General features: G+C 37.7%; 1 protein-coding gene across 1 annotated transcript; it reads right to left on the bottom strand.

Moving 5' to 3' along the window:
• Positions 1-1,983: 1,983 nt before the first annotated feature.
• Positions 1,984-18,231, bottom strand: LOC119742695 (reticulon-1-A-like). The gene is made up of 7 exons (XM_038218857.1): positions 18,090-18,231; positions 13,192-13,399; positions 12,508-12,646; positions 11,496-11,565; positions 9,858-9,904; positions 8,381-8,439; positions 1,984-6,496 (listed from the first exon to the last, which is right to left on the bottom strand). Exons 1-7 carry the CDS (start codon positions 18,214-18,216, stop codon positions 6,454-6,456), a joined length of 693 nt encoding a protein of 230 aa, XP_038074785.1. The 5' UTR covers positions 18,217-18,231; the 3' UTR covers positions 1,984-6,453.
• Positions 18,232-27,049: the final 8,818 nt, after the last annotated feature.

The following is a 27,049-nucleotide window of genomic DNA, read 5'->3' as shown; positions in this document are numbered from 1 at the left end:
AATAGTTAGGATTTTCCAACGCTGGTCGGCCGACCACCGTTGGAAATGTATACAAAAATACCATTTTCTTGAAAATGACTTCACACCAGGTGCCATAATTTTACAAAATGCTTGAGACTATCATTTACTAACATCGTAGCAAGGTATTTCGTAAAAACTTGGTAGTTTTATTTTTTGATGTTTGCAAATGTTGTATATTCCCTTTAAAGCACATTCAGATCCCCATTTTGATATGAAGACCAGGTTGGTCCTTTCCTCGCCTTCCACCGCTGTGACCCAATATGTGGATTGGGTTTCAAATTTCTAGGGTAGTTCCATCCTTCGTGTTGACTCCGGGTCAATTACAGTGGCTGCTTGTGTACATGTACAACATTCCAAAGAAGTGCTTACACTGTATATTTTGACTTAAAATGTCAGGGGTTTTTTTTGGGGGGGGGCAGAATTAATGTCTGAAAAGTTACACAATTGCTTAAACAATTTCAGACTTGCATGTACCACTGAACATTAACTTTTGCATGGAATTTCAGAGACTGTGGACATTTTTATCAGGTTCACAATGGCTTTCCTGTGACTTTTTCCAAATGGAAAAAGGCAACAGAGGAGAAACGGTTGTATGTGGGTGTCACTGGCTGGGCCCGCTGAATTATTTTCAGACTTAAGTATTATGGAACTTGCTGATATACATGTACAATGCAAGTATAAAGATTAAGAATGGATATTATCAAAACTCCAATCCTTAACTTAAAATTGTTCATTATATATTCTCTTTGGAGCCTAAAAGAGAGAACGATAATTTTATGAAACCCTTTTGTTTCTGTTGTAACCATTGATTGTAGGGTTTGATGATTGTATTTATAGCTTTAAAATAGTAATTTTTACACAAATTTAACTTTTCATTAAACAAACATCAATTGGAACAAATACACGTGTATTTTGTACTAATTAGTGTATTTTCTGCCCTGGCCACTTGTCTTAAAATGGAATGCTTCACAAAAGTCCCCTCCCCCTCTGCACCTGTTAACATTTTGAATTATTTGTGGCCGGACAATTCAGTTATATCTGTTGTGCTTTATTTGGGTAAAAAGTAACCCAAACAAAATTTGTATTTTCAGTATCGAAATTGTCCAAAATAGAATTTTTTTTCTTTTCTCCGGTTTAAATAAAACATTAAGTTAACCCAACGTTTTGTTTATTTTTATTTAATTGGAAGAAAATAATTATAATTAAAAAGTCAGACCTCTGTTGACGCTAGAGGGCGCTCTTTTTCTTACAAATTTATTCACATTTCATCAAGCGGTACGGTTAAGGGAAGTAAAAAAAATAGTCCTTTACATGCCTCTTGTTTAATTATTCAAATTTTTTTTTTTTTAAAAAGACACTTTGGCAAGCGGCAACATATTTTTTTTTATAGGGGGGGGGGCCACCTTGGTGGCACTGGCAGTTGTTTAGGGGCATGTGACCCCCCCCCCCCCCACATTGCCTATATGATGCCTTAAAGGCAAGTTGACAATTGATTTAGGAACTTTTAGCATTCAAATTTTTTTTTTTTTGCCCCATTCCACTTGTATCGCAACACTAGGGTTTGTTCCCCACAAACGTGGGTCCCACAAATTTCCGCCCAAAATTTTATATGAAAAGTAAGGGGGGGGGGGAAGGCCAAATGTGTTGCTTTTGTTGAGTTTTCTGATTGCCTTTTTGGGGACGTCACTAAAAACAAAATATAAAAACTACCAGAAAAACAGACTAAACGTTTGCTAAAATACATTTTTATACTTTTTGGCTTTTCTGCCAGCAAAAAAAGGAGGCTTTACATTTTGCCCTTCACTGGTGGTCCAAAAAGGGACATCTGCTTATCTGCTACCAGAAAAGCAGATCAAACATTTTATCTCGGCGGTTCGAAAGTGGCCATCTCCTCTCTCTTCGGGTACGGAGCCTATATTTTGAACACTCTTACAGCAAATCATAACAATAACTGACAATGTCTTGTTGGGCTTTAACAGTCACGTTTTTATTTAATTTTGTAGTTAATACAGCATCACACTGCGAGGGAATGCCAAATGCAAAAACCTAATCACTCTAAATGTTTTCTACATTGTCTTTCTCTTACCAGCACAATTGTCTTAAACCAAAAAAGGGGAAAAAATTTTTAAAAAAATTGGGTTAACAAGCAATTCTCAACTACTGAAAGATTTCCATTATGCAACAATCTCCAAAAATTACAATATAAATCTCGAAACTTAAAAACTTATAAGTCACTTCCACAGCTCATTTCAAATAACAATAGAAACATAAAAATCTCATTTTATGAAATGTTATCTTCATTAATTGAACATGCCTGAATACTGTTAAACATTTCTTGAAACACTAAGGGTATGTACGTCATACACATGATACTCTTAAACAAAGTAATATCATTTGACTACAGCTGATTGGACAAACCTTCACAAATTTGCACCAAATAAAAGAACAGCATTGTTAATTTCACATGATGACATATATATTTTTTTACAAATGCCACAACCAGTTGACTGGCATATATTTTTAACATCTTTTTTTAATCGGTGCAAGTTTTTATTGACTGGCCCTATTTAATATCAAAGCGCTGTACTCTTAATTATCAGACTTAATTATGAGAATTGAAAACTGCCAATAAATCGGAGAAAATATGAAATTTCTACATCTTCTGACCAATCCAAGCACACTACCACTATTCAGATAATCCGTCATAGGGCAGTTGCTTTGTACAATAGCTAGCATAATGCTGTCGCCATTGATGGGGGCCTTCGTGAGTGTATGGTGATAGTGTGCACGAATTGGTATATATGCACCCTTGTACGATTTAAAACATAAAACCCTTTAATGTTACAGAAATGGCTAGTAAAAAATAAAATCACGTCTGTACTATTAATTGACGCATTCAGTTTGCGACAGGCTGATCATTCGAAGTTGAGTATTCAATATATTCCTGATGAATTCATCGACTTGCGCTTTTTTTTTTTTTTAACGGGAAAAGGTTCAACATTCAAACAACACGGACTTCCAGAGGTACATTCAAGTAATATTACAAAAAGTCATGCAAAAGCAGCAACTTTACAAGGCATCTACTTTTCTAATCTAAGATTATTTTGGATTTTCTGAGCACAATAATGTGCACTAGTAATAAGGAAAAAAGTCACTCTGCTACATTTTAAATATTTACAGAGCTTTTATTTTTGTTTAACAATTCATAGAAATCAAACCCAGAGAAATCAGAATTTTCAATTCCAGAAAATTGCACTATTATCAGGGATAGAACTTAAAGTTTAAAAATTTTCAACTCCCTTTGGTGCTATGCTGAAGAGTTGCTAACATATTGCTAACAAAAAAAATGAAAGCACACTAATACTTGCACTGAGATGCAAGACCATGTAAGTTGCAAGTTTTATAAAACCAAAATGCTTAGCAAATAGCAACTTATAAAACAAAAACTGCATTTTATGGCAAGCATGACCTACAAAAACGAACAAAAGGATTGTCACAACGACTGTTACATTCAGATTCTCAATGTAAAAAAAAACATGGTGGTGTTGCGATGTTGAATATCACAAAAAAAGGTGTTTTCAATGTTTTGGATGATGTTATGATGCTCCCTTGTAAGTTAAGAAAGTTGTGTCTACGGGAATAACAGAACACCTTACAACAAATTAAATATTTCTTGAAGGATGGGTGTTTCCGAATCATGGCTTCGTATGCACTTCGGCTTCAGCCTCCAGTTTCACTATTTCGGATCACTACACAGGCATTTCCTGGTACTGAACACCAAATCTACTATGAGGTCATTTTGTTTGAGCAATAGAAGCTCATATTTTTTTATTTATAATAAATCATTGTGGTGCTGAACCTGAAATGAAGCCAGCTTTTGGCAAATGACCCAGACAAAGAGCAAACTCTAGTCACCACCGACAGAGTTGCTCCAACATAAAAAACCCTCTGTTTTGACAAACCCTTTCCATTTCGATACTTACACGAGAATACAATATTGAAACAGTCTTCATTTACCTTTATACTGCACTTACTTAGAAACATGAATATTGAACAACCTGCCTTTATTAAAGCTATCCGCAAATTAATGGCAAAAAGGTTCCTGCTAAGAAATTACAATAAACAAAGCCAATGAAAAAGATTTTATCAAAATTGGAATAATTAAACTCGACTAGGACTGGAGTACCAAAACCTATAGGTTTTGGTACTCCGTATGTTGCATCAAGTAGCAAATAATTGTGTATAGGAAACATCATTTATGCTGCACTTCGCAACGTAAAAAAGGAACAGAGGATTAAAATGTTGCAAATATTTGTTCATTCAGACAAAGGAATGCAGAGTTTACAATAACCTCTACTTCGATAAATTGTCCAGTCAAAATCTAGTCTGCAAGGCAACACAATCATGACAACTTGATTGAAGGTACAATATACAGTCACAATCACACAAAATTGGCTGTACACACAATTTCACGTGTTCTGCTACCTACTCTTAATGAGATTTATTGAACAATTTTTACGGGCGATTTACAGACTACTAATACTTGGACTACTATTCTACAACTTGAATTATGTATCCTAGTTTTATGACAATATTGGATGATGAATAAGAAAAAATTAGCAAAATCCAAACTCTTTAATACATGGTTCTGCCATGTAGCTACGATTACAACTGTCATATCACTGATCATGCTGCAGCCATTTTGAGACTCGGCTGCATCCAAATGACATGGCTACGGCTTGTAGTAACACACACATCTATGGGAAGTAGCCTCAGCCGTGTCCATAGGCGCAAGTGTAACTGAAAGCCAAGTTATACGGACGTGGCCTCACGAAGAGGCAGCCTCAGTGTAAAATAGGCTGATACCTGTGCTGTGGTGACACTGAATGGTTAGAGAATTCAGGGTACAAGACAAAATGGCTGCAGGTCGGTGTTAACAAGCCATATCCGAATGGGGCAATTTCTGTGTACGGCTATGGATACACACTTTGGTGAAAGTATGGCAAGCCGTAAGCCACTAGCCATCTGCTCAACTCAGATATGGCTATACCTTGTAAACCATTACTGCACTCAATCAAATGATACATGAATAACACTGAACATCCTCTGTACAAAATAATGCTGCACCCAGCAATCTCAATATTTAGGTTTTTTTTCTTTTCTTTTAAAACTTGTAATATTTAGCGTTATATCAATATTAATCATGTTGACATGCCTACGATTACTTTACACATACACACTTGCGGAAGGCAATCTTTATCGATTGCTCCAGCGATTTTGAATCATTATTCACAGATAGTTTCTTGATTTCAAGAGTGTTGAATGTTCAGCAGTTTTACAATCCTGTTTTTATCAAAGAGAGGCATTTAAGATGTACACATCAAAAGCCTAACACTGGCCAGCACAAAACAGCAATGTTGTCCCACGATCAAAAGATGATGCCAAACGCACAGCACAACTTCTACACACAATACAGATGAGGCAGTATCTTGAAATTGAGAAAATCACCTTACGCTATGTTTGCAATGCTTAAACTGCTACCCAACATTTCTTAAGCACGTTGGTCTCACAAATAGCTGATGTTTTGCAGATGTTTTAAATTTGATCTGACACCTTTGACGATTCATCCGTCATTGTTTTTCCTGAATTGCATGTGTTTAATTTCTAGTTTTCAAACTGCGTATTACTTTATAAGAAATTCTTCTCTTGTTACTGGCAAAAACTTTGGTGACCCAATTTTGAATGGAACAAAACTTTGGAATTTCTTTCGCAGGTCTGTAACGAAAATGATTCATAAGTGCTTTTGCTTTAAAAATGTAAACAAACAAAAACCACCCCAATACCATCTTAAAAAATTAGCACACCAGTTATTTGTGAGTTCGGTCTAAAGATTTGTCAATTATTTCTGGTCGCATCCTTTATATACAAAAAAAACAGATCGTTTCGGCTTGTAAGCTAATTTCATGACAATCATGGGCATTCCGATCAGTATTTTATAATTCACTTGCACACTGTGTTTTAACTGGGAGCGCGGCATACCGACAGAACAACATCACCCACATTTTGAAACTTGTTTTCCATCGAGCAATGTTTTTATTTTGTCGTAGGACGTAAGCAATATTTTACTGCGTTACCAGAAATGTCTTCTATGCTTAGCAAGACAATATTACACTCAACACCTAGTTAGTTGCCTGTGGAGTTTACATTTGATCTTATATATTTTATCTTTACATGTACCTCAATGCATATTTAGTATTACTTGATTTTTCTTAATTGTTTTTCCATGGAGATAAGCTGGTCTGTGTTTTGTAATCTTTTTCTTATAGTGCTAGGTGGCTGTTGATACAATCATGCCTCATGTAACATGCTGCTGTACTTGATCGTGTCTTGACGTTGACATCAAGAGAACACGGCTCTGGGAAGGAGGTTGATTTACTCCTCTTTCTTCTTCAACCAGGGGATCTTGGTCTTGATGCTGTGAAGTGGGGGAAAAAAATCAATAATTGAAAGTTGAATGAAGAAATTTCTGGGAGCAGGATTTGAGCTAGCCTTTAGTCAAGTCCCACGTGCCTACCCGGACACGTGACGCACCCCGGATACTGACACGTAAAAAGACTAACACGAGCTGCAAAGCCGCGAGGGCCTTTACCATCTCGTGGAGAACGCTTATGTTTTTCCTTACATTTGTCTACCGATTTGGTAGACATGCATTATCCGTTGTGAATTGACCAATGAAAATGCAGAATTACTAACGTAAATCAGCCGTCGTCTGGCGCCAAGGCGCGCGTGCTGTTGCTGGTAACCGCAAACCACCGTTAGATGATTGGTTTATATTGCTTGATTTATATTACGTGAATAAATGTAGTAATTAGTTCCACGAGATAGTAAAGGCCCTCGCGGCTTTCGCCGCTCGTGCTAGTCTTTTTTACGTGCCAGCATCCGGGGTGCGTTACGTGTCAAGATGGTCGGGTATAGGCGCGGGGGACTTGACTAAAGGCTAGATTTGAGCCTGCAACCACCGGATTGTCATTCCAGTGCTCTACCAACTGAGCTATCCAGCCCTATGTAGCCGGTTCCCCATTTCACTAATGTCTTTGTTCAAGGGGCGCTAGTCCAAAGCCATAAACCCGTATTAAAATTTGTAAATGTAAAAGAACGAGAGTATTGGATCCACACAGGTACTGTAGAGGGAGCTCTGTTGTCTTCTAATGACAGCCAGGCAAGAATGATCCTTTTAATCCTGATGACATGTGTAAAGTGGTTTGGCCATTCTAAAGTCAAGTCACACATACTGGGACACATTTTGTTACGGTTTTGTTTAAGAGGTTGTGGAATGCTCGAAGACATTTCCATCATTTTTCGGGTATGTATGTAGCCTAAGGTGTGATGAAATAAAAACGACTATTGTGTCTGTCATGAAATGAGTACAAAAGGTACTTGTGAGAGCTGTTTTTTCAGGTCCTGTTTCCCGATGCAGCGTAGTATAAATGAGTCCTGTTTATTACGTCACGATTTACTATGTTTTGTTTGCTGTCCCCAATGACGTCTTTTACACAAATTGCACGTTCGGGTCGAAACAGGACCTGAAAAACAGCTCTCAAAAGTACCTTTTGTACTCATTTCATGACAGACACAATAGTCATTTTTATTTCATCACACCTTAGGCTACATATACCCGAAAAATGACGGAAATGTCTTCGAGCATTCCACAACCTCTTTAACCATGAAATTATGTGCCAAAATCGCAGTGCTAAAATGTTAAACCAACTAGAAATGATTCATAATACAGTGTGGCAGCAACTGCTTGCCTCAAAGGCCACTATTCAACCTCACAATCCACTTCTTGCATGCTTTACCCTGTAATCAATCCACACTGCTTTGTTTACAGGCAGAACCACCCACATTCAGAAACCATGATGACAAAACATCTTTTTTTTTCACAAAACCTTTAAAACACCAAGATTAAGTTTACGGAAGCACCATGTAACAAATGGGCAATTCCAGCGTTATGAAAGGCAGTGTAATGTGTCCGCAAAGAAGTCAATTAACCATGATATCTAATTAATGACTTAGAGAAATGATCCCAAACTCTTAGTCTGTAATCTCCTTGACCATTACTAGATAATGGATAAAAAAGATTGGAACAATACATTTTCAGGTTTATTCACTGAGCTCTTAAAAGCTCTGTTACGGACATCACATAGTGCTGGAATCACCCAAATCTCTTTTTAGAGTTTGTAAGGAACATGTCCAAAAAGCCATACAAATTACCGAGTCAAAGCACCTAGTGCAAACTGAAGACTTCCTCGCAATGTCTACAAAGCTAAAGAGAATTTCATTGATTTCAGTGTTGACTTACTTGGCAATGACGGTATTGATCTGGGTGTGTGCCTTGCCGACTGCTTCATCAATCTGTACCTGCATACAATATGACAAGAAGGGACAGAATACATGTACACCTTGCTGAAATCAATCCTCAGTTTATGATGAGGTGAATATAAAAGACATAAGTGTGATAATGTTAACCCTAATGTCCTAACTTTGGGATAAAGAACTGAGTACTACAGAATACTACAAAAATTATGTATGCAGGCACCATGTCCCAAAAAAAACTGTGTGTTTTGTGCCCACTTACATGCTGAAGTACTGCATACTACAGTTTGCTACTAGCAGTATTTTGTAGCTTTAGGTGAGGTTAGAGTTAAGGGGACATTACGGCCTGGAATATGCCCAATTGGGCTACAAGACGTGTTTTAAACAGAATATATACGTCCACACAACCATCCTTTAAAAGCCCGACGTTTTTGTGTTATTTTACACAGTCTGACACAGTCTGGGGACGTGTAAGAAACAACATTTATGTATCGGTGCTGTGTGTAATTTATGTGACATGCACAACGTGTATTGTACATTGAATGAAAACAACAGGAAATACATATGCCTACTCCGTCGTGTTCGATGTAAACAACCAGGTTTTTTTCCCGTCTTTTCTCGGGAATGGTAAGACATTACGTTAATTTCCTATCAACTAGACCTTTAAAATGGTATAAGTAAACAATCCAAAACATCTAATGTTCGCTGATTTCAGGCTGTAATGCCCCTTTAAAAGTTGTCATAATCAGTGATTTTTTTCACCTTAGAAATTATAAGCACTCATCCTTGAAAACAGGTCAAAACCACTTCATACTTATTCATGACGTGACAAATATGACAATGAACATCTCTCAGATTAGCAACAATTTCTGCTCTTACATGTATATTCATTTTTTTAGTGAAAAAAGGGACTTAAAGATCTGAAACTCATGCCCATTCATTGTATGCAGAAGTCTCACGTATCACGTACATGGTTCCTCAGGATAATGACACCGACATAGTACAGTTTGCACATAGGTCATGTGCATGTATCATGTTATCATAAGTATTTCACCTGAGGCAACATGCTGATGTAGATGCCAACCGCATTGCATGGATGCGACTATTTTTGGCTTCAGTAACAATGTACAGCAATGATACAATGAAAAAAAAAAAAAATCTAAAAAAAAACAAAAAAACACACAATCAGTTACGCGCAGTTTCAATTTGGTGAGTGAAATTCAACTCTTTTGTCAGAAACACCAAACATATTTTTGGGGTAATTTACCGTAGCATTGTAAAACCAGGTTTCCTGGAAGACAAATTTTGCATTGTTAACTGCTATCAACTGGTTCTTAGCTGACTTTTGCTAAGAACAAATATTTCCTAAGCAAGCCGAGATTTCTTGATAAACTTGATGTGGACGAAGTAACTCTACTATACGTAAGATTTGTTATTTCGACCAGAGAGATCAACGACCCTACCTGGTACTTCTCGTACACAATGGGCAGAGAGAACAGGTCAATCCAGGCTGTAAAGAAAGTAAACAAGGGAAATAAGTGTCATTAAAAACTATGCAATGACAAGCATTGACCGTTGAACATATCTGACAGTGTAGCAATCACTATCATTTCGGAAGGAATCCCAGGATATTGTCCTGTCTCAAGTTATCAAAACATATCAGGCATCCAGATAGGGGTAATGTCCAACATGTTGTCATCCCTTCACAAGATCGTTGAATAGGTCGACCATTTGTACCCAGTCTATTGGATGCGTCATTGGTTATCATAAACCTGTACGTATTGCTACAAGTACCGGTATGTTGCTACAGGTATGTACATGTAGACCGGAAAATCAAGGAAAGAATGTTGCATCTTGACGCCACTTTTTTCATCATACATCGTCTCAATGGTGGTCAGTTATAGCAAATACATGTACGCCTATGCAAAGATGTTGAAAGGACGTGAATCTGGGACTGAGGAACATTTCCAATTGTGTTAGAAAATACTTTGAAAATCTTCTTGACTCCACAGACATTGTACACAACCCACACAAAGTGGCATCTGAAAACTACATTCTTTGCAAAGTCAAGACTGTGAAGATTGTTGCTGGTCGCAGAGGGCCAGCCTAGTGTCCGCTTTGTACCTATTTCAGTGACTGACTGCCCAACTGACTGACTCCCCAACTGATTGTCACTTGTGAATTAGACTTCCCTACATCTCACCTTAGCCCAAGAATTTGAGTCGGATGACCACCCTTGACCCCTTACACCAAAATGGCCTAGGGCAAGCTGTACTAGACTTGCCTAGTCTGAATTTTATAACAATTAACCCAAAAAGAGTTTGTTCACACTTCAAGGTAGAGCACCGCTACATTATTTGCAGCTATCCAAAAAGTAACTGATGAAATTATTGTTACAAAGCGTACTTGACTTAAAGGTAGTAATGGAACTAAACTCCCTGTTAGATTACTTTTCTGTCATACTTTCATTTTGAAGAAAACAATAAAAAAGGTCATTTCCAAAGATGCGTCTAAAGATGCATTTTTGAAAATTTCCGTTAGTAGTTTGTTTTCAATACAGCGAAGCCGTGAATGAAAGTGCGTAAGCGTTGACACGACGCACATGCACGTGCGGTTGCTATAATTCGTTGGTTCAGTGCGTGACATCGCGCAGCTGCAATCGGCTGAATGAGAACGTGTCCCAGACGCTGATTTTGGGTGCAATTCAAAACATGACTCGGCAACTTTTAAAATTAAAATCAAGATCCTAGAATATTGTTTTCTCGGAATATACAGCATTCACTGAGCTAAAACTTAATCAGGTTAGTTGTTAAGCACCCGTCTTTAGATTTTGAGCACTTTTGTTGCTCAAAAAAAAAAAAATGCACAACTGACAAATGATATACTCTACCTTGAAATATAAGTGGGATGGCACAAGGTACATATACCTCAAAAATCAACCAACAACAGCTGAGAAATGGTTTTAATTAATTGTTTTTGCTCCTTGAATAATGATAAATAGTGGACAGTGAATGGAAATGTTTTTTATTAGACTTCAGTTGAAATTGTGACATATATCAGGGAACAGTACAACAAAACAAAGGTGAACATAGATTGCTTACCCAGCATGACCAGAGTGAGTCCATTGAACCAGGCTCCCACGTAGGTCAACAGCCACAGCACAACGGCAAACTGAGTCATCATGACAAAACAAAACACGGAAGAAAACAATGAGTCCTCAAAAATCAAACCTCGCATTCAAGCAAATCTACATGAGTCACTTTGAAGAAATATTTCTGTTATGTTAAGAAACCTATTGAAACTAAGTGCGCGTTAAACAGTCGAGGGGTAACATCATTCATATCCTGGTCTTTGGAGTGTAATCTTTTGTCAGCCAGCCAGACGCGCCAATACCCTCCAAATGGAATGTATTGGAGGGCTGTGCCAAACGTACCTAATATCCGAATAGCATTTTACAAAACAGAATAGTAAGAAAAGGTGAGCAGTCTTGAGAAGATGACGCAAAACATCTGAGATTTTATTTATTTGTACAAGTTGACTGGTATTCTACAATGCTACGATTTTATGGGCAGCGGCTTTCCACGCATGATTTCAAAACTTCCATAACACATGTTAGCCCAAATTTGCAGGACAATCATACAATTTTCAGCTCAATGTCACGAATATTAAGATCAAATTAAAGTTTCACCAACTGAATACTTAAAAAAGCCTAAATCCCTGAAGGGTGTGCAAAATTGTATTAAAATTGGAGGATTCAGGACTGTTATGGTTAATTATTCGAAAAATGCACAGCACTAGTTGACTGGAGGATGCAACCCCAATGTAACGTTGGAGATACTGATTCAGTCGATTTAGTCCGTAATCAATTTGTCCCCCCCCCCCCACCCCCCACGATATTGCCGGTATGATAAAATCCTCCACAACTAGAGCATAATCCAAATGTTGCGTGAAAGGCCAATGAATTAGATTAGCAATCTTTCAAATACTCTGACTAAATGTATAAATGCACAGACAAAGCCAAATCAGTGTTCAAAGAACTTGTGAGGAATGAAGCCATAGATTAGATTTTGATAATGCAATGAATCGGGCTGGTCTTGGTTTATTTTTCTGTACCTTGATAGAGTCAACGAGATCTTCCACCAGCAGCAGGTGTCGCAGGCAGCCACTGTGAGCATTGATGTGATCAATCACCTTGTCAGTGTACTTCTCAATCTGGGCTTTGGACAGAGTCATGTCCTGATCCAAGTAGGCCCTGAACAAGAAAACAGATGAATGCTGGTACTGATTAAAATGGGAACACACTTTCTCAAAAAGAAAATTACAGAAGTAAAGGCTGGTTCTTTCTTACGTGAATGCGAATCAGATGTGACATCAGGATACATTCACTGCGAAATTTGCCATAGTTAAAATGTGTTAACTTTTGCGCATTTGTATTACAAATTATTTGAATACTTGTCGTGACATCGTTTTAACTCACGTTCATGTTCGCTTTCTTGCCAAGTATGAAGCGGTCTTAGATACACAATGATACTTGCGTCAAATCTGTTATCAGCCTATATGCCATAAGCATGATAAGTGTTTAAAAAGCCTGCACTGGTATTTAAATAAGATAAACTCCGAAACCAATAACAAGGTTTCATAGAATTTTCTTTTAGCCTTTTTTAATACTCGCTTCATGTAAGGTTGTGAGCTGAGAAAGGTTACATTTTGCAAACGCAGAAACGCGAGACCTGACAGTTCTTTGATTTTCTCAAACTTAATGTTTCACTTTTTTAAATGTAAGAGATTGGAACTTACTTGAAGGGGTTTCCTTCGCCAGTCTTCTGCACAGCCTGCATGACAGTCTTGTAGACACGGAAACTGATCGTAACAGTCATAACAGCCAGGAGAAGATACGCCACCACACTGATGAAGGAACACATGCTAAGGGCCAGCAGGACCAGGAGAACGCTGGCAAAGACTGGGGCCGTCTTCTTAGGGTCTCGCCAGTAGATCAGCTCCACCACTAGATGATAAGGAAACAGTAGCAAATGACTTGGGAACGTTGGATTTACATGAAGTTTTGCAGTTAAATGAAAAATGAGGTTTGCGGGCAACATGTGAGAATTTTGGGGAGTGGGGTTGGTGAAGTGGTTCTTTCCTTGCCTTCCACCGCTGTGGCCCAGGTTCGATTCCTGCCCTGGTCCACATGTGGATTGGGTTTCAGTCCCTACCTGATTCCGTGGGTTTTCTTCAGCAAATTTGTTTTAGGGTTTTCCTCCCACCCTTAAAACTGAACATTTCTTCATTTTCTCTCATTTTAAAGGTTTCTTCAGGCTTGAGAGGTACGGTACAGTCCCTAGAGCATTTTTTTGAGAAATCCTGGATTTCATTACCAGAAATAATAAATAATCAAAAAGAAATAAATAATCTCTGGTTGATTTCAAAAGTAAAGATTTTGAAAAAAAACAAAAACCTTTCTTACCACTTTTTTTGCCTCTCAGAACCAACATTTGTTTTCACAGAATCGATCAATGTTCGGTACCACAAACCTGATTTTTGTAATATATTTAATTTGAGTGTGTGAACTCTTTAGGGATGAGTCGTGCGCACAGATAACGTGAAGTGTATAATTAACACCAACAGACCGAGGACATGTGCCTAGATCCACCGTGAAGCCGTTCAGAATGTGATTTTGTTGACAGGATTGTGTATTATTTTCAATACATTGATGAAAAGCTAACCACTGAATCACAGCAAATGAGATCTGAGAATGTTCAATGCAAAATAAATTTGCCATGAGCTTAGCTTCACATGTAATTCTACTACTGGATTGACTGTACATGTACTAGTGGTGGAATAAATGAGATGTGAATATTGAAATGCTAATGTTGCATGTGCATAATAAAAATGTGCAATCTACAACTATACAGTTAACAATAAGTATATGAATGAAATATTTTTTTTGGGGGGGGGGGAATGAAATTTGTTGTTACTTTTAATGCCTTCTTATCTATTCAATGCAGAGGAAAAGGATTGTAATTAGTTTTGTTATATCGTGTGCTTGGATACTGTAATTTCATTGGTCTAGGACGGCCATGTGTCTGGACAATAAAAATGCATGTCACACACTGAGGGTGACATCGCACTGCCTTCACTGCACGCGTTGCGCATGCGTGTGGAACATGTCGGCGCGCTAGCTTTGCGCAATTAGAACTGCAACGTCAAACGCTCAGTCTCGTATCCGGCAAGGACATTAAAACCATCAGTAATCAAAGGTTACATCGCAGTGATTTGATTTATTTCTCACACAGTAAGTAACAACCATTAATCTTTTTGAGATATTGGCACGATATAACAAAACAATTGCTGACTGCTGTGATGTGGGATATGCCGATTTTAACCCCCTTGGTGCGCATAGTTCGCCTGGGGTGCTATGCGCCCCTCGGGTGTTAAAAACGTCATATCCCACATCACAGCAGTCAACAGTTGTTAAATGTTACACCTGCATAGTAAGTCATTGACCGGTAAGCACACTTCACAATTTTACAACAAAGCAAATTTAACAGAGAAAAATGTTATACTTAAACACAATTACAGTCATGCAAGTGAACAATATTCATTTAATATAACAAAACAAACTAGTAAATATCCACAATTTCAAAGTCAGAAACAGAAAGGAAAAAAAAGAAGACATCAATTGACTAAAATGTCAGTTAGCTTTGATTCGGTTAATAAACAAGCACAACTTTTCAAAGAACATTTGTTTTTAGTGAAAATAACACAGCTGACACAGCTAACATTGGGTGAATTGATTATTGCTGAAACGAAATACAGGTACACAACAAGAAAAAAATATCTCTTTTCCTGGAAACAAGACACTTTAAGGTGTTCATATCAGATTCTTTTACCAAGAGAAGCTACAAGCTACTGAGGTTAGCTTGAATATCGTGCCTTTGATTGAAAAATTCCTTCTCACAAAGTCAGAGAGGCTTAAATTTCCAATTCTGAGCACCGAGGAGAGATCAACTCTCACTCCCAAGCAACGGTCAATCAAAACACCACAATAAGTGAAAGGGATTCACAGGATATAAAAGAAATCTTTTTATAGGAAGATGAACAAGTGGGTGTATTTTGTACATTGAGTCTAGATCTGCCTCTTGGTGAGTTTAGAAAAACTATGACATTTTGTATCATGTACATCACAGAAACGTTGGCAAACATTAGATGAAAGCATGTATAGACCATGTGACATTTGTTGACAAATTGGATGTTGTGGTCATGTGATGTCAACTTTCCAGCAGACCGTTTTCTTCTCCACTGCATGTGTATCGCTTGAAATGTGATTGGTGTCAATAGTAGTGACATACATGTAAACTGTTGAATGTGGGCCAAATAACATGCAGAAAGATGCTTCAATGTTTGGATTGTCTGTCGGTTGCAAGCCGGTTGGCTATTGGCATCACAGGGCACATGGTGTATGCAAAGATGGGCCTACAGTACATGTAGTTGAGGCCAAAAAAAAAAGTCTCTGGTTTCTGGTATGCGCACGCGTTGCCGTAGCCATGCGCGTTGGCAAAATGAAAAAGTTTTTTTTTCAATGAAAGATGATGTCTCAAAACCGCCAAACTCACTGGTTTGACTGGAATCCTGCTGCTGCACAATTTTAACGTGTTTTTAGATGGGGTTATGATCAAGAATAAGCTTTATGTGGTCTCTCTGGTCTCCCATAATATTTGCACTAAGTTTAGTCGGGCACCATTTAGACGTCATCAGCCGACATTTGAAGCAAAAAAAAACAGGTAAAAAAAACCAAAAGCAGCGTTGCCGCACCACTTTTTGGGCAAGCTCGATACCAGAAGCTGGAGACTTTGTTTTTTTGGCCTAAGCTGAAATGAAATTATTTTGTCTTGCTGTAATATAAAGGTGCAGTGCTGCAGTTTTGTCACACATGTACCAAGTTGTAGAAACAGCACTGCCAATGCATAGGAGTTTTAACCCAATCATTCAAATTTATATTCTGCTTGTCATTGATGCTCATAGTCATAATGACAGTGTTCAGAATTTGTTTCCTATTGATTACAACCTAACTACATGTACTTTTAACCCCCCTTACTGCATGGAACCCGTGGCTAAGCCTCAGATGTTGTACAACCCTCTTGTGTTGAAAAGAGCATCTCATGTTGCATCCATTTCCAAAAATTGATAAAAATAACCAACAAATCAAACGCTGACAAAGCTAAGTGCAAAATAATCATTAGAACAAGGTTAAGTGTGCATAAGACAAGGGCGATAAGTTGGAAATTTGACCTACAGTAGCCAGTTTAAACTTATCTATCCTTTGGAATGTCATAGTATCATATCTCAACTCACTAATGAGGCTTACTAATAGGACTAGACTGGTCTGACCTCTACCTAATCACAAGATCAAAAGTCAAAATCCTTTCTGAGAAGCTGGCATCCAGTACAGTACATGTAGAACACTTAAAATAACATGCACAATTAACCCTAAATCCCCAATGCATTTTTGCAAGGAACTTTATACATGTGGTAGCCATCATAGAAGTATTATTTTATTTTCTATTCAGTATCAATAAATGCTTAACTGGTCTACTCCTGTCTATCCCAGCAGAAGACAAAGTGGCCCCTAAAAATGGCCAATATGCATAATCACTCAAACTCGTTTGGTCCATCTTGAATTTGTTTACCCTCACTTTGAAACACTCTGACTGCAACACTACAACACATTTAGTAATCCTTCCCTAAAATTCAGTCTGTCCAGATCTCCATCATTGTTTTTGTTCAGAAACAGCCTTTGCATAATTAATGGAATAAAATACTGAGAGAAAACATGAAGACTAAAAAATTGTTATAGTGTCAGCAGCACCAATTTTACATCAACGTACAGCAATGGCTCAGCTTGTGCCAAGTGTGAGATCATGATGCGACTGAGATACATTTTGTACTGTGGAAGAAGACAGGCAGTGTACAAATCGCATGTACATGTAGGACTGGTGGTTAGGCATGCCACATGCAGACTTAGTAATACAAAGAATTCTGTTAGTGCAATAACTATTCACAAAATATAGACTGCGATGCAACTAACTAAAAATAGTAGCACTTGTAGCAATAAAAAATGTGTTTTTCAGATGAGTTATGCCGGTAGTAAACACGCTTGAACCCACATGATCACAGAACATAAGGACTTGTGAGCCCATGACTTTTAATTTGTGTGTTGCTCTCTCTCATTTGGATGCAAATTGCAAACCTTTTATGTTGTGTTTGTAAAGATACACAAAACACAAAATAGGGAGTGTGGCCTCTGTTTATGCTCCCATAAGGAAGATTTTGAAGGTATGCTCTACAAGTTAGGAACAAGGTAATAAAAATGAGGCAAAGTATTTTCCAACTTTGTTAACTCAATTTGTTTAATAAATGTATTCAATATCAAGGTTATTATAAATAATAACTGCACTTTGGAATGCAATAATGATTCTATACACTGAATTTTTTAATCTTAAATTCACATGGTACATTAAACTTAAAAGAATTAAGAAAAAAAAACATGTTTAAATTTTTTTTAAAAATCTACCATAACAAAGCATGTTGTTTAGTAGAGGAACGTGTTAAGAACACTGCGCTATTAAGCAAAGTCAGTGAGTGAGACCTAGATTAATATGAGTGCAAGAAAGGTAACAAACATGTTATGTACCAACCGGATAATCCTTCTTGGAATGAATGGGAGGCAGGCAGGCAGGCAGGAAAATGAAATGGGCAAATGGAGGGAAGAAAACGGGAGGAAAATGTAAATGAAGCAAAACCACAGAGAAGGTAGAAATGCATGCATGGATGGAAACTGATCAAATATGACTTGTAAACACTTATCATTTTAAATGGCAACACTAAAAAAATTTAAAAAATAAATAATGAAATACACGTTCAAGCAAAAACCACATTAGTATTCCACAAATTATGATCAACGTTTCAGAATGTCAAGTATTAAACTCCCACAACAAGGAAATTCAGAAATAAGGTCTGATTTAGCAATCCTAGAAGGACATGTTAGATATTTACAACTGTGCAAACTGATGACACAGAGTAGCAAACCTTAAAAGAACACCAACAGATAAAACCTTAACACCCATTTTTCGGCGTAGAGGATTAGAACGAAGTTTCAATGTCGCAAACAGGCGATAATTAAGGCCAGTTAATACTCGGCGCGAAAGCAAGCGCAACGCGAATTTCTGACGTGAGGGCAAGTTTTCATGCTGCAAATTCGCAAAAGTTGAACACATATGGACTCCTGCGAATTTTGCAGCGAATGTGTCGTGACGTCAAATTCAGTATGACCAAAAAAAGTAACTATGAAACGGACTTTACTCTTTCCTAGGCCCTATTACATGTACATGGCTCTGTTTAACACAAAATTCTGTGCTTAACAATTACCAGTTTGTACTTAGCGCTGGCACATAAAAAAATGGTACTGACACTATCTCCAGTAAAGATTCCATAGTTATATGATGTTGGGGCTGTTTGGGCTGTGCCCAATGTTTCAAATATCTGAATATTTGACCATCCACTGAATATCCCAATAGCAAAATTGAGAATACGATGAAAAAATGTCTGGGATGTATAAGTTGAGTGGTTTTTATTGCAAATGCCACATTTTTGTGGACAGCCACTTCACACGCTTCCATGAGGAATATCAGCCCTAATTTGCATCTTCAAGACTGTCAATATCAGCTAGTCGACTATCTCAACAACATATCGATACATACATGACATTCATAAAAGGTTGTACCTCCATGTTAATGTTCAATCTAATCCAAGTTCCAATAATCAAAAACAAAGTATTGAAAATGCACAGCACTGGCATACATGTACAGGTACATGTATGCGTGCCACAAACCAAAATTCACTGCTTACTTGTGAATAATGTGAAATAACTATTAACAACAGTTGCATGAAGCAAAGATTGTTTGCTTACTGTAAGCAGAGACTAGAAATTGGGCTCAGTAATATGTACTTTCAGAGGAAGCACCCAAAATCCCCTTTATTAAAACAACACAGATGCACATGTACTACCAGCAACTATTTTCACACTTGTAAACTAAATCTTCAAAATCATTCCTCAAATACATTGTATGTCCTGTCTACTACGTGTACACATGTACACATGGTAAAACTCAAGGCTAAAGAGCTGTAGTATGATTGATTTTGAAAGATATGGTATGGATATGTTTAATCTTTGACCTTAGGATGCCTGGTACTCTCAGATTACATGTACATACATGTACATCACGTATGTTTCAGCCCCATAGACCGTGCGTGCATTTAGTTCGTCTTCCCACGCATGCGCAATGGTTTCCTCCGCGTCGTCAGCTTGCAATCAGCGGTAGCAGACGACGCACTGAACGATTGTCTGGTTTTCATGTCTTAAAATGTATCCTTCTCAAACGTACTTAAAAGATGATTCAAACCAAAAATTATCAGTAGACCAAGTGAACAAAGATATAAATTGTCTCTACAGTGTGGTAACGGCGCTAAAAACCTTTTCAAATATTAAAAAAACCCAATAATTATGGACAAAAAACGTACAAAATGAAAAGGAAAAACATCGTTCGCTTTTGAGTTTGGTTTACACATTTGGACATTCCAGGGTCTGTGTACAGGTATGTGCACAATAACGTTACATTCAACGAAAAAAACGTATAACGTGAGACCTTACTTTTCTCATTGAAACGGTTTCCGACTTAAATGATATTTATACATCGCACTTTCCGTGGCATCCTTTACCATTTTTCAGTGAAGACAAGTTTACAATTACTCGGCAAAACTGAAAAATTATCCCCTAAACTGTCGCATGTTTTGAATTTGTGACCCAATACTTTTGTACTACACGACACGGAAAAACAAAAAAAAATGCATCAAATAGTCTCTGTTTTTTTGCGCTAAGGTTTGCAAAAGTGACTTTGATTGCCTTAAATTCCTGTCCACGTGGAAAGAAAAATTTATCAAAGTACTTCGAGCGTGATGTTGACCGATACTTCAGTGGGTCAGACTGCGACTGCAGGCATCCGTGTTTGCTGATTATCAGTATTTCATATTTTGAGTGCGCATGCGCGCAAACTAAATGAGCGGCTGAAACATACGTGACATGACTGTGCTCATTTAATGCCCAAAACTGTACATATTCAAAGTACAGCGGGTACAAATTAGAATCTGACATCTATCGTATAGGATACTCTCATACTATTAATGACATCTGTGAAAACAAAAATGGGAGTGCTCAGTCAAATTCTACACTGTAAATGCATTCTTAGTGAAAGAATTTGACACACTGCAACATGTACATTATGAAGTTCATTTTGTGCAAATAGTTTCTGTGTATACCGGTACGTACCCAATCATGTACATAAGGCCGAGTAAAAGAAATTAATTTCTCGTCCGGGCATTTTTTTTTTTTTTTAAAGGCGGCGGCAGACGTCCCCCCCCCCCCCCCCCCCCAAGCTGGCCGATGGATTCTTCCATTTTGATACAAATTGTGTCCAAAGGAGCCGTAACACTTTCTACATAGGTATAATTTTGTTGGAAACCAAAAAAAAAGGACTACATGTATGTTGACAATATAAAAATTAAAAAAAGGAGGCGGGCAGGAAAGAGGAAGCGGGCGGGACGGGAAACTGGTTAATTTTTTTCTTGGCCTAAAAATAGAAATACCTGAACATTTGACGCAAATATTGTACATGTACAATGATATCATGTACATGTACGTTTGCAACCATACATACTGCACATTGTTTTGACATGCAACAATTATGACATTTTCCGTGATACACAAACAAACCAACCAGCTAATCGCTGTGTGTGTAGTTACCAATGCGCCATACAGCACACTAGTCATTTTAATAATGCATCACAGCCTTGCCAGCTATCACCATACTCATTATGTTTGTGGGGGGGGGGGGGGATTGCTAATGCCGTAGTCTAGGTCAGCGCAGAGAGTCATGCGGCAAGACCGTGCCCATCGACGACATCATTATCATCACGGTAAGAAATGCAGGGCTGGGCCCGGACACGGACTCTGCCATCACTGCGCACACACTGCCTGCATACCGAGTGTGTATCTGTTGATGCCCTACATGTACCTGCTTATGTACAGTACATGAGGAACACGGACATGTACGTGAGCTCTGCAGCCTTTACAATTTCAGTGCCATGGCAAGGGTACTGCACTGTTTACGTTCTCACCTATTCTGCTAATAGTATTACCATAGAGGAAGGAATAGCATTACATACACATAATGCCAATACAGTTCCAGCTACATACATGCTTAATCCCTACGATAAAGAACATTTCACAAACACAAATTTATTTCTCAAGATTTTTTTTCTTTTTCTAATAAGGAAAAAAACCCCAAGAATTTCAGCACATTACAAGACATTTAAGAGACAAGTGAGTGAACCAAATGATCACTTTCTGGGTTGTAAACATGTTCATAATTTCAAAATTTTGGATACTATTTTTGGGCAAGGTTCATTCTATAAATCTGGACTCCACTTTATTTCTGTCCCTGTTACATCTGACATCTGTTATTTTATAATTCTGATGCACTCCTAAACGCAGTCGCCTCCATGAGTGATTATGAATAGTAAACTACCTACCAAGAAATAATAAAGAATTTCAAGTCATTTACTGAATCCTGAATCTCAAATTACAAAGTACCAAGGTAACAGGGACACGAAAATGTCACATTTTGGACCCTAAATTTGTAGAAATACCCGCATGCCATACGAGCATGAATGGTGTAGCATAAATACAATTTTTTTGTGATGAGCCAGAACAAAACATTCTTTATATCAAAATAAATAACAATTTGCGATCTTTGATCACGGAAATCTCCAACAATGTTACGAAAAGTCGGTAAAATGTATGATATTCAAGGGCAGCAGGTGGATGCTTAAATGCTGCGACGTTGCCATAGATACAGCACCATCCTTCATCTGTATTCAAACACACCCCTCTCCGCACCTCTACAATCCTCTACATCATTATTCATGCCAGAAGAGACCAAAAAAAATTCATCAGCATTGTTGGAGTGTGTCTTGTCATTTCCCTAACCGGGCTGATTTCCCTTGGACAATCCCGTCAGAATCAATACTGATTATGTTCCTGAGTCTACTCTATTCCCTCCAGTCTTACAGGCCGGAATCTTGCAAAGACCACAAGGGATTTATAATCAGCATCCACATTCTGATTTCATTCCATCTGTGAAATCCTAATAACTAACACCCTGTGCTCTAGAAGGTTTTGGAAGAGGAAAATGAACATGCGCGTATCTCTGAAAGTATGGTTTTCGCTTGTTGCTGCCCAACCGTGAAAGATACATTTGATATTTATTGAGTTGATATTAGAATACAATCGTAGACTGTTATCCTTAGTAATGCCAACCAGCACAATTTAAAATGTCACTCAAATGTTATTTGAGATGTACACGCACTGTATGCTCCCACAATGATCAGCTTAGGTCAGTGACTTACAATTTTTTTCCCCCCTTCTTTCTTAGCTGGGCAAATAAATTTGGATCAGTGATGCAGAAAATATTTGCGACAATGGAAAAATATATGAAAATTGGATTTACATGTCACTGGAAAAAAATAGACTTGGAAAAAAAAAGAAAAGGAATATGTGATGCGATCAAGCTACATGAGTTGTTTGTAGACCCTGGTCAATTTTTTTTTTTTTTAAAGATTTGAAAAGAGCACAATCTCAGCATTACTGCTGAAAACCGTATGCTGATACCATCTTAAGTTCAAAAATTATGGAAGTCGGAACACCAAGAGATGTGATGAAGTGATGTGATGAAATGATCTTATTTTGGCCTGTATCTCCAAATAAAAACTCCCGACAAACGACTCATTTAGCTTGATCGCATCACACATGTGACTCTTTTTAGCAGGTCATACATGTATTGTGTTGCTTTACAGTACACTTGAAGTAATGTAACGTAAACATGGGCATGAGTAAATTTGAAAGAGAATCCAAGACAAAGATTATTTTCTTAGAGGAGTCAAGCACAAACAGGATCAAAACCAAAATCAAATTTGATTGATGACGGCCAGAAGATGACCGCTGGCCTGAGTCACCATACATGCCGTACAGATAGGTACATGTAGTCAGAGCATGTCACTATTCCCACCCACGTCTATAGATGAGCTTTCTCATCCGAGAATAAAACATTTAAATTAGCATACATGTAACAAGAGCAACTCATCAATGTAATTATCATAAATTTACCGCCAAACAAGGTACTACATGTATGCATGCCATTCATTCATAATACAGCAAATTGATACATCCCCCCATTTAAAAAAAATGTACTGTCCGTGCTAATTTTTAGTAACTTTCATCCCGCAAAAAACAAAATTGTGTTTTTATTTACTTTTGAATAAGACCAACTGAATAAAAATCAGCCCATGTTTAATTATGGAAATTTGTTTTCAACCAATTTTGAATTACTTGCGGCCTGTCATTAATTCAGTTTTCACAGGGTAGACTGGTTCCAGGCCCCCCATTTAGAATCAATAATGTGGTGACTGGGACCCAGACTACTCAAAGTGTGGATCTGTTTGTCCTGAAATGCAACACACAATGAAAGCCTTTTTTTCAGAGGTTTATACATGTAGATGCCCCGATTAAAAGAAAGGACAAAATTCCTTAGGACGAAAAAATTGTAGATCTTTTAATCTTGTGAATCAGAACGATTCACTGTTTATATATATTTGTAAGAATATAAACCACACGTTAGTATAAAAAGAACAAACATTTGAACAGCTGATATTCCAAAACAGTAAATCTGATTGAATTTGAATCAATCATTCTCTTTGCTTCAACTGAATAAATCCACAAACAAATTTATCCATTTGTTTCTGGTGCATCTGCAATCACAAAGCACTGTGTACACTCATACATGTCCAAACGCTGTCAACATCCGTGGAATTATTGATTTCTCCTCTCTTGAAACATTCATCATATTGCACACTCTGACTGGATTACATATCACATTCCTTTAACATGTCAACACTCTCCTGCCAGTTGACACGTTCTACCGCCGGCTGGAATCTGCCCGGTAAAATTTAATCACCACTTTTTTTTTTTTAAGGAATACGGTAACCCTGTAGCAACAACAAACACAACAGGATTGTTGTTTTTATTTCAATAAATAAAGCACCGTACTAAAAGCCTAAGGCGGAGAGTGGTATTTCACATGCTTTGTAGAAACGACATAGCGTTAAGAGATAAATTGATATTAAAAAGATGGAGGTCTATGAACTGCACAAATTTACATTTTGTATTGGATTTGGTTTTGTCTGGGGAACATTCAATCTGATGAGAACCGCATGTTTTCAAATACAAAACAATTTACATTTTATATTTGATTTTGATATGATGTTATCTTGGGAATGTTCTATTAGGCCAAAAAAAAAAAAAGTCGGTCTATGGTCAGCGTGCGCGTTGATTTTAATCATGCGCGTCGATCTTTTTTTTTCTCCAAAATGTTCCGCGGTAGCTCCAACAGCGCCCTCTATTTCCGCACCTCCTCAATTTTTTTTACCAAAGAGCACCAAGGAATGGGAAATTGCACCAAGGCAAATGATCGAAAGCACCAAGGCAAATTATGGAGGACACCAATGTACATGAGGACACCAAAAAAGCAAAATAGTACCCCACCTTGTCTGTGCAATCCAAGCTTGAAGAAAAAAAAAAAAGCAAAAAAAAAAAAAAAAGCCGCGTGGCCGCGTCAATTCCGGAACTTTGGTCTGACCAGAGACCGAATATTTTTTTTTTGTTGGCCTTATATAGATGTGTTAGTTCTCTGGGTTTTATAGTGAGGAAAACCATACTCAGTCAGTTGCACATGTAAACCACATGAACGGCATGTAGAAAATACGCTGAGCTACTTTAGCCTTTTGAGAGTTTATACAGGTTTCCATCAAGCATTAAATAAACGGCAAATTGTAATTGAGTCAAAAAAAATTATAAATTTTGTATTTTGAAATGGGTTTTTCATGTGTGGGTACGGGTGAACATAAAGAGCTGGCTGACTATGGAGTAATTTGACTGATGATTGAATTCCTGCAAATAAAAAGATGTGAGGCACTCTTTGTTTGCAGGACAAACATTTACATGCTGGATATAATTCTATGAAATGACTTTTGAGAATTCAGAAACAATTTTCACTACTTGCACAACACAACACGCAAAATCACCCATTCAACATGTAAATGCTGTGAGGATTTGATTTAAGCGACTTCTATAAACATTCAAAGACAAGTATGACCAAAAATTCTTTGGGTTTTTTTCTCACTCCTTGTAGACTGCAAACCTTTAGGCAAAAATAATTTTGTTTTGGTTTTAAGCTGGTCTTTTGCTTAAAGCTACAGTCCATCATTTGTAATTTGTGCATTTTGTTCGTTTGAAGCAACAAAAGAGTTCAAAATCTAATGAAGGATACTGAGCAACTAACCTGATGAAGTTTCAGCTAAGCTTCAGCTGTACATTCCGAGAAAAACAGCATTCTAAGATCTCAATTTCAAATCAAAAGTTACCGAATCATTTTTTGAATTGTTTTGAATTGCAGCTATACGCGACGTCGCGCACTGATCCGACGAATTACAACAACCGCGCGCGCGCGTGCGTCGTTCCAATACTTGTGCGCGCTGCGCTGAATAACAAAATGAACTACTAATTTAAATTTTCCTACGGTGCTTCTTAAGAATCACCGTTGGAAATGCCTTCTTTCGTTGATTACTTCAAAATGACAGCTTCCCAGAAAGAATAATTTCACAGGGAGTTTAGTTCCCTTACTATCTTTCAACCAAGTTTGTTTTTTAACAATAATTACGCCAGTTACTTTTCGGATGGCTGCAAATGATGGACTATAAGCTTTAAATGCAACTTTAAATCAATATGTGTGTGCATACCCAAGCAGTCATTGTCTTTCATAAATGGATGCAAGAGAAGGGATAGAACCGGACGCGTGTACAGTAGACCTGACTTCCTACAGGGAAACTCTTGAGATATCCTTAACTGATGATTCATAGGCTACATGTACATGAATGTATATGATTCTGAGGTTTTTGTACATGTACTTCGGCATTGTGATGAAACATGTACACGTGTACATGCACGCAAAATATTATGTTTAATAATGCCTTTCTTATAAAGTGCATATATATATCCACAATTATTGGAGCTCAAGGCACTATTATCCCTGCTCATTGGGCCAATGAAACATTCCAAAGACCATCTCAGTTTCTTGGGGAGTATACAGCTTGATGCTGCCATTTCGGCGCAAAGCAGCTAAAATCTGTCACACTAGCCATCTCTACCCTCACGGGTACCCATTTACTCCCGGGTGGGGAGTAGCAATGAGCGACAAAGTGTCTTGCCCAAGGGCACATGTACCGGTACATGTACCACATCCCCAGACTGGACTCGAACCCACAGCCTGCAGAATGTGTACCCGCAGACCATGAGTTCAATGCTCCAGACCACGAGGCCATTTTGTATTTGTAGCAAACCGACTGTATACCCTCATTTACCTTTACGATGGTATGCAATGCATTTCACACATCCGGTGTACATGTATCAGGTGTGATTTGATTATCGTAC

The sequence above is a fragment of the Patiria miniata genome, unplaced genomic scaffold, assembly GCF_015706575.1.
Source record: "Patiria miniata isolate m_02_andy unplaced genomic scaffold, ASM1570657v1 HiC_scaffold_6, whole genome shotgun sequence".
Lineage (NCBI taxonomy): Eukaryota > Metazoa > Echinodermata > Asteroidea > Valvatida > Asterinidae > Patiria > Patiria miniata.
The sequence above is the reverse complement of the archived record's forward strand: the minus strand, read 5'-3'. Positions and strand labels throughout refer to the sequence as shown.

Bases quoted from the DNA above. Each gene is read 5' to 3' on its own strand.
- LOC119742695 (XM_038218857.1), bottom strand. From the start codon at position 18,216: ATGCATTTCTACCTTCTCTGTGGTTTTGCTTCATTTACATTTTCCTCC. The intron at 13,400-18,089 runs GTTGGTACATAA...CTTATCATCTAG, and splicing joins ATTCCAAGAAGGATTATCCG to TGGTGGAGCTGATCTACTGG. The intron at 12,647-13,191 runs GTAAGTTCCAAT...TTTCTTGTTCAG, and splicing joins GGCGAAGGAAACCCCTTCAA to GGCCTACTTGGATCAGGACA.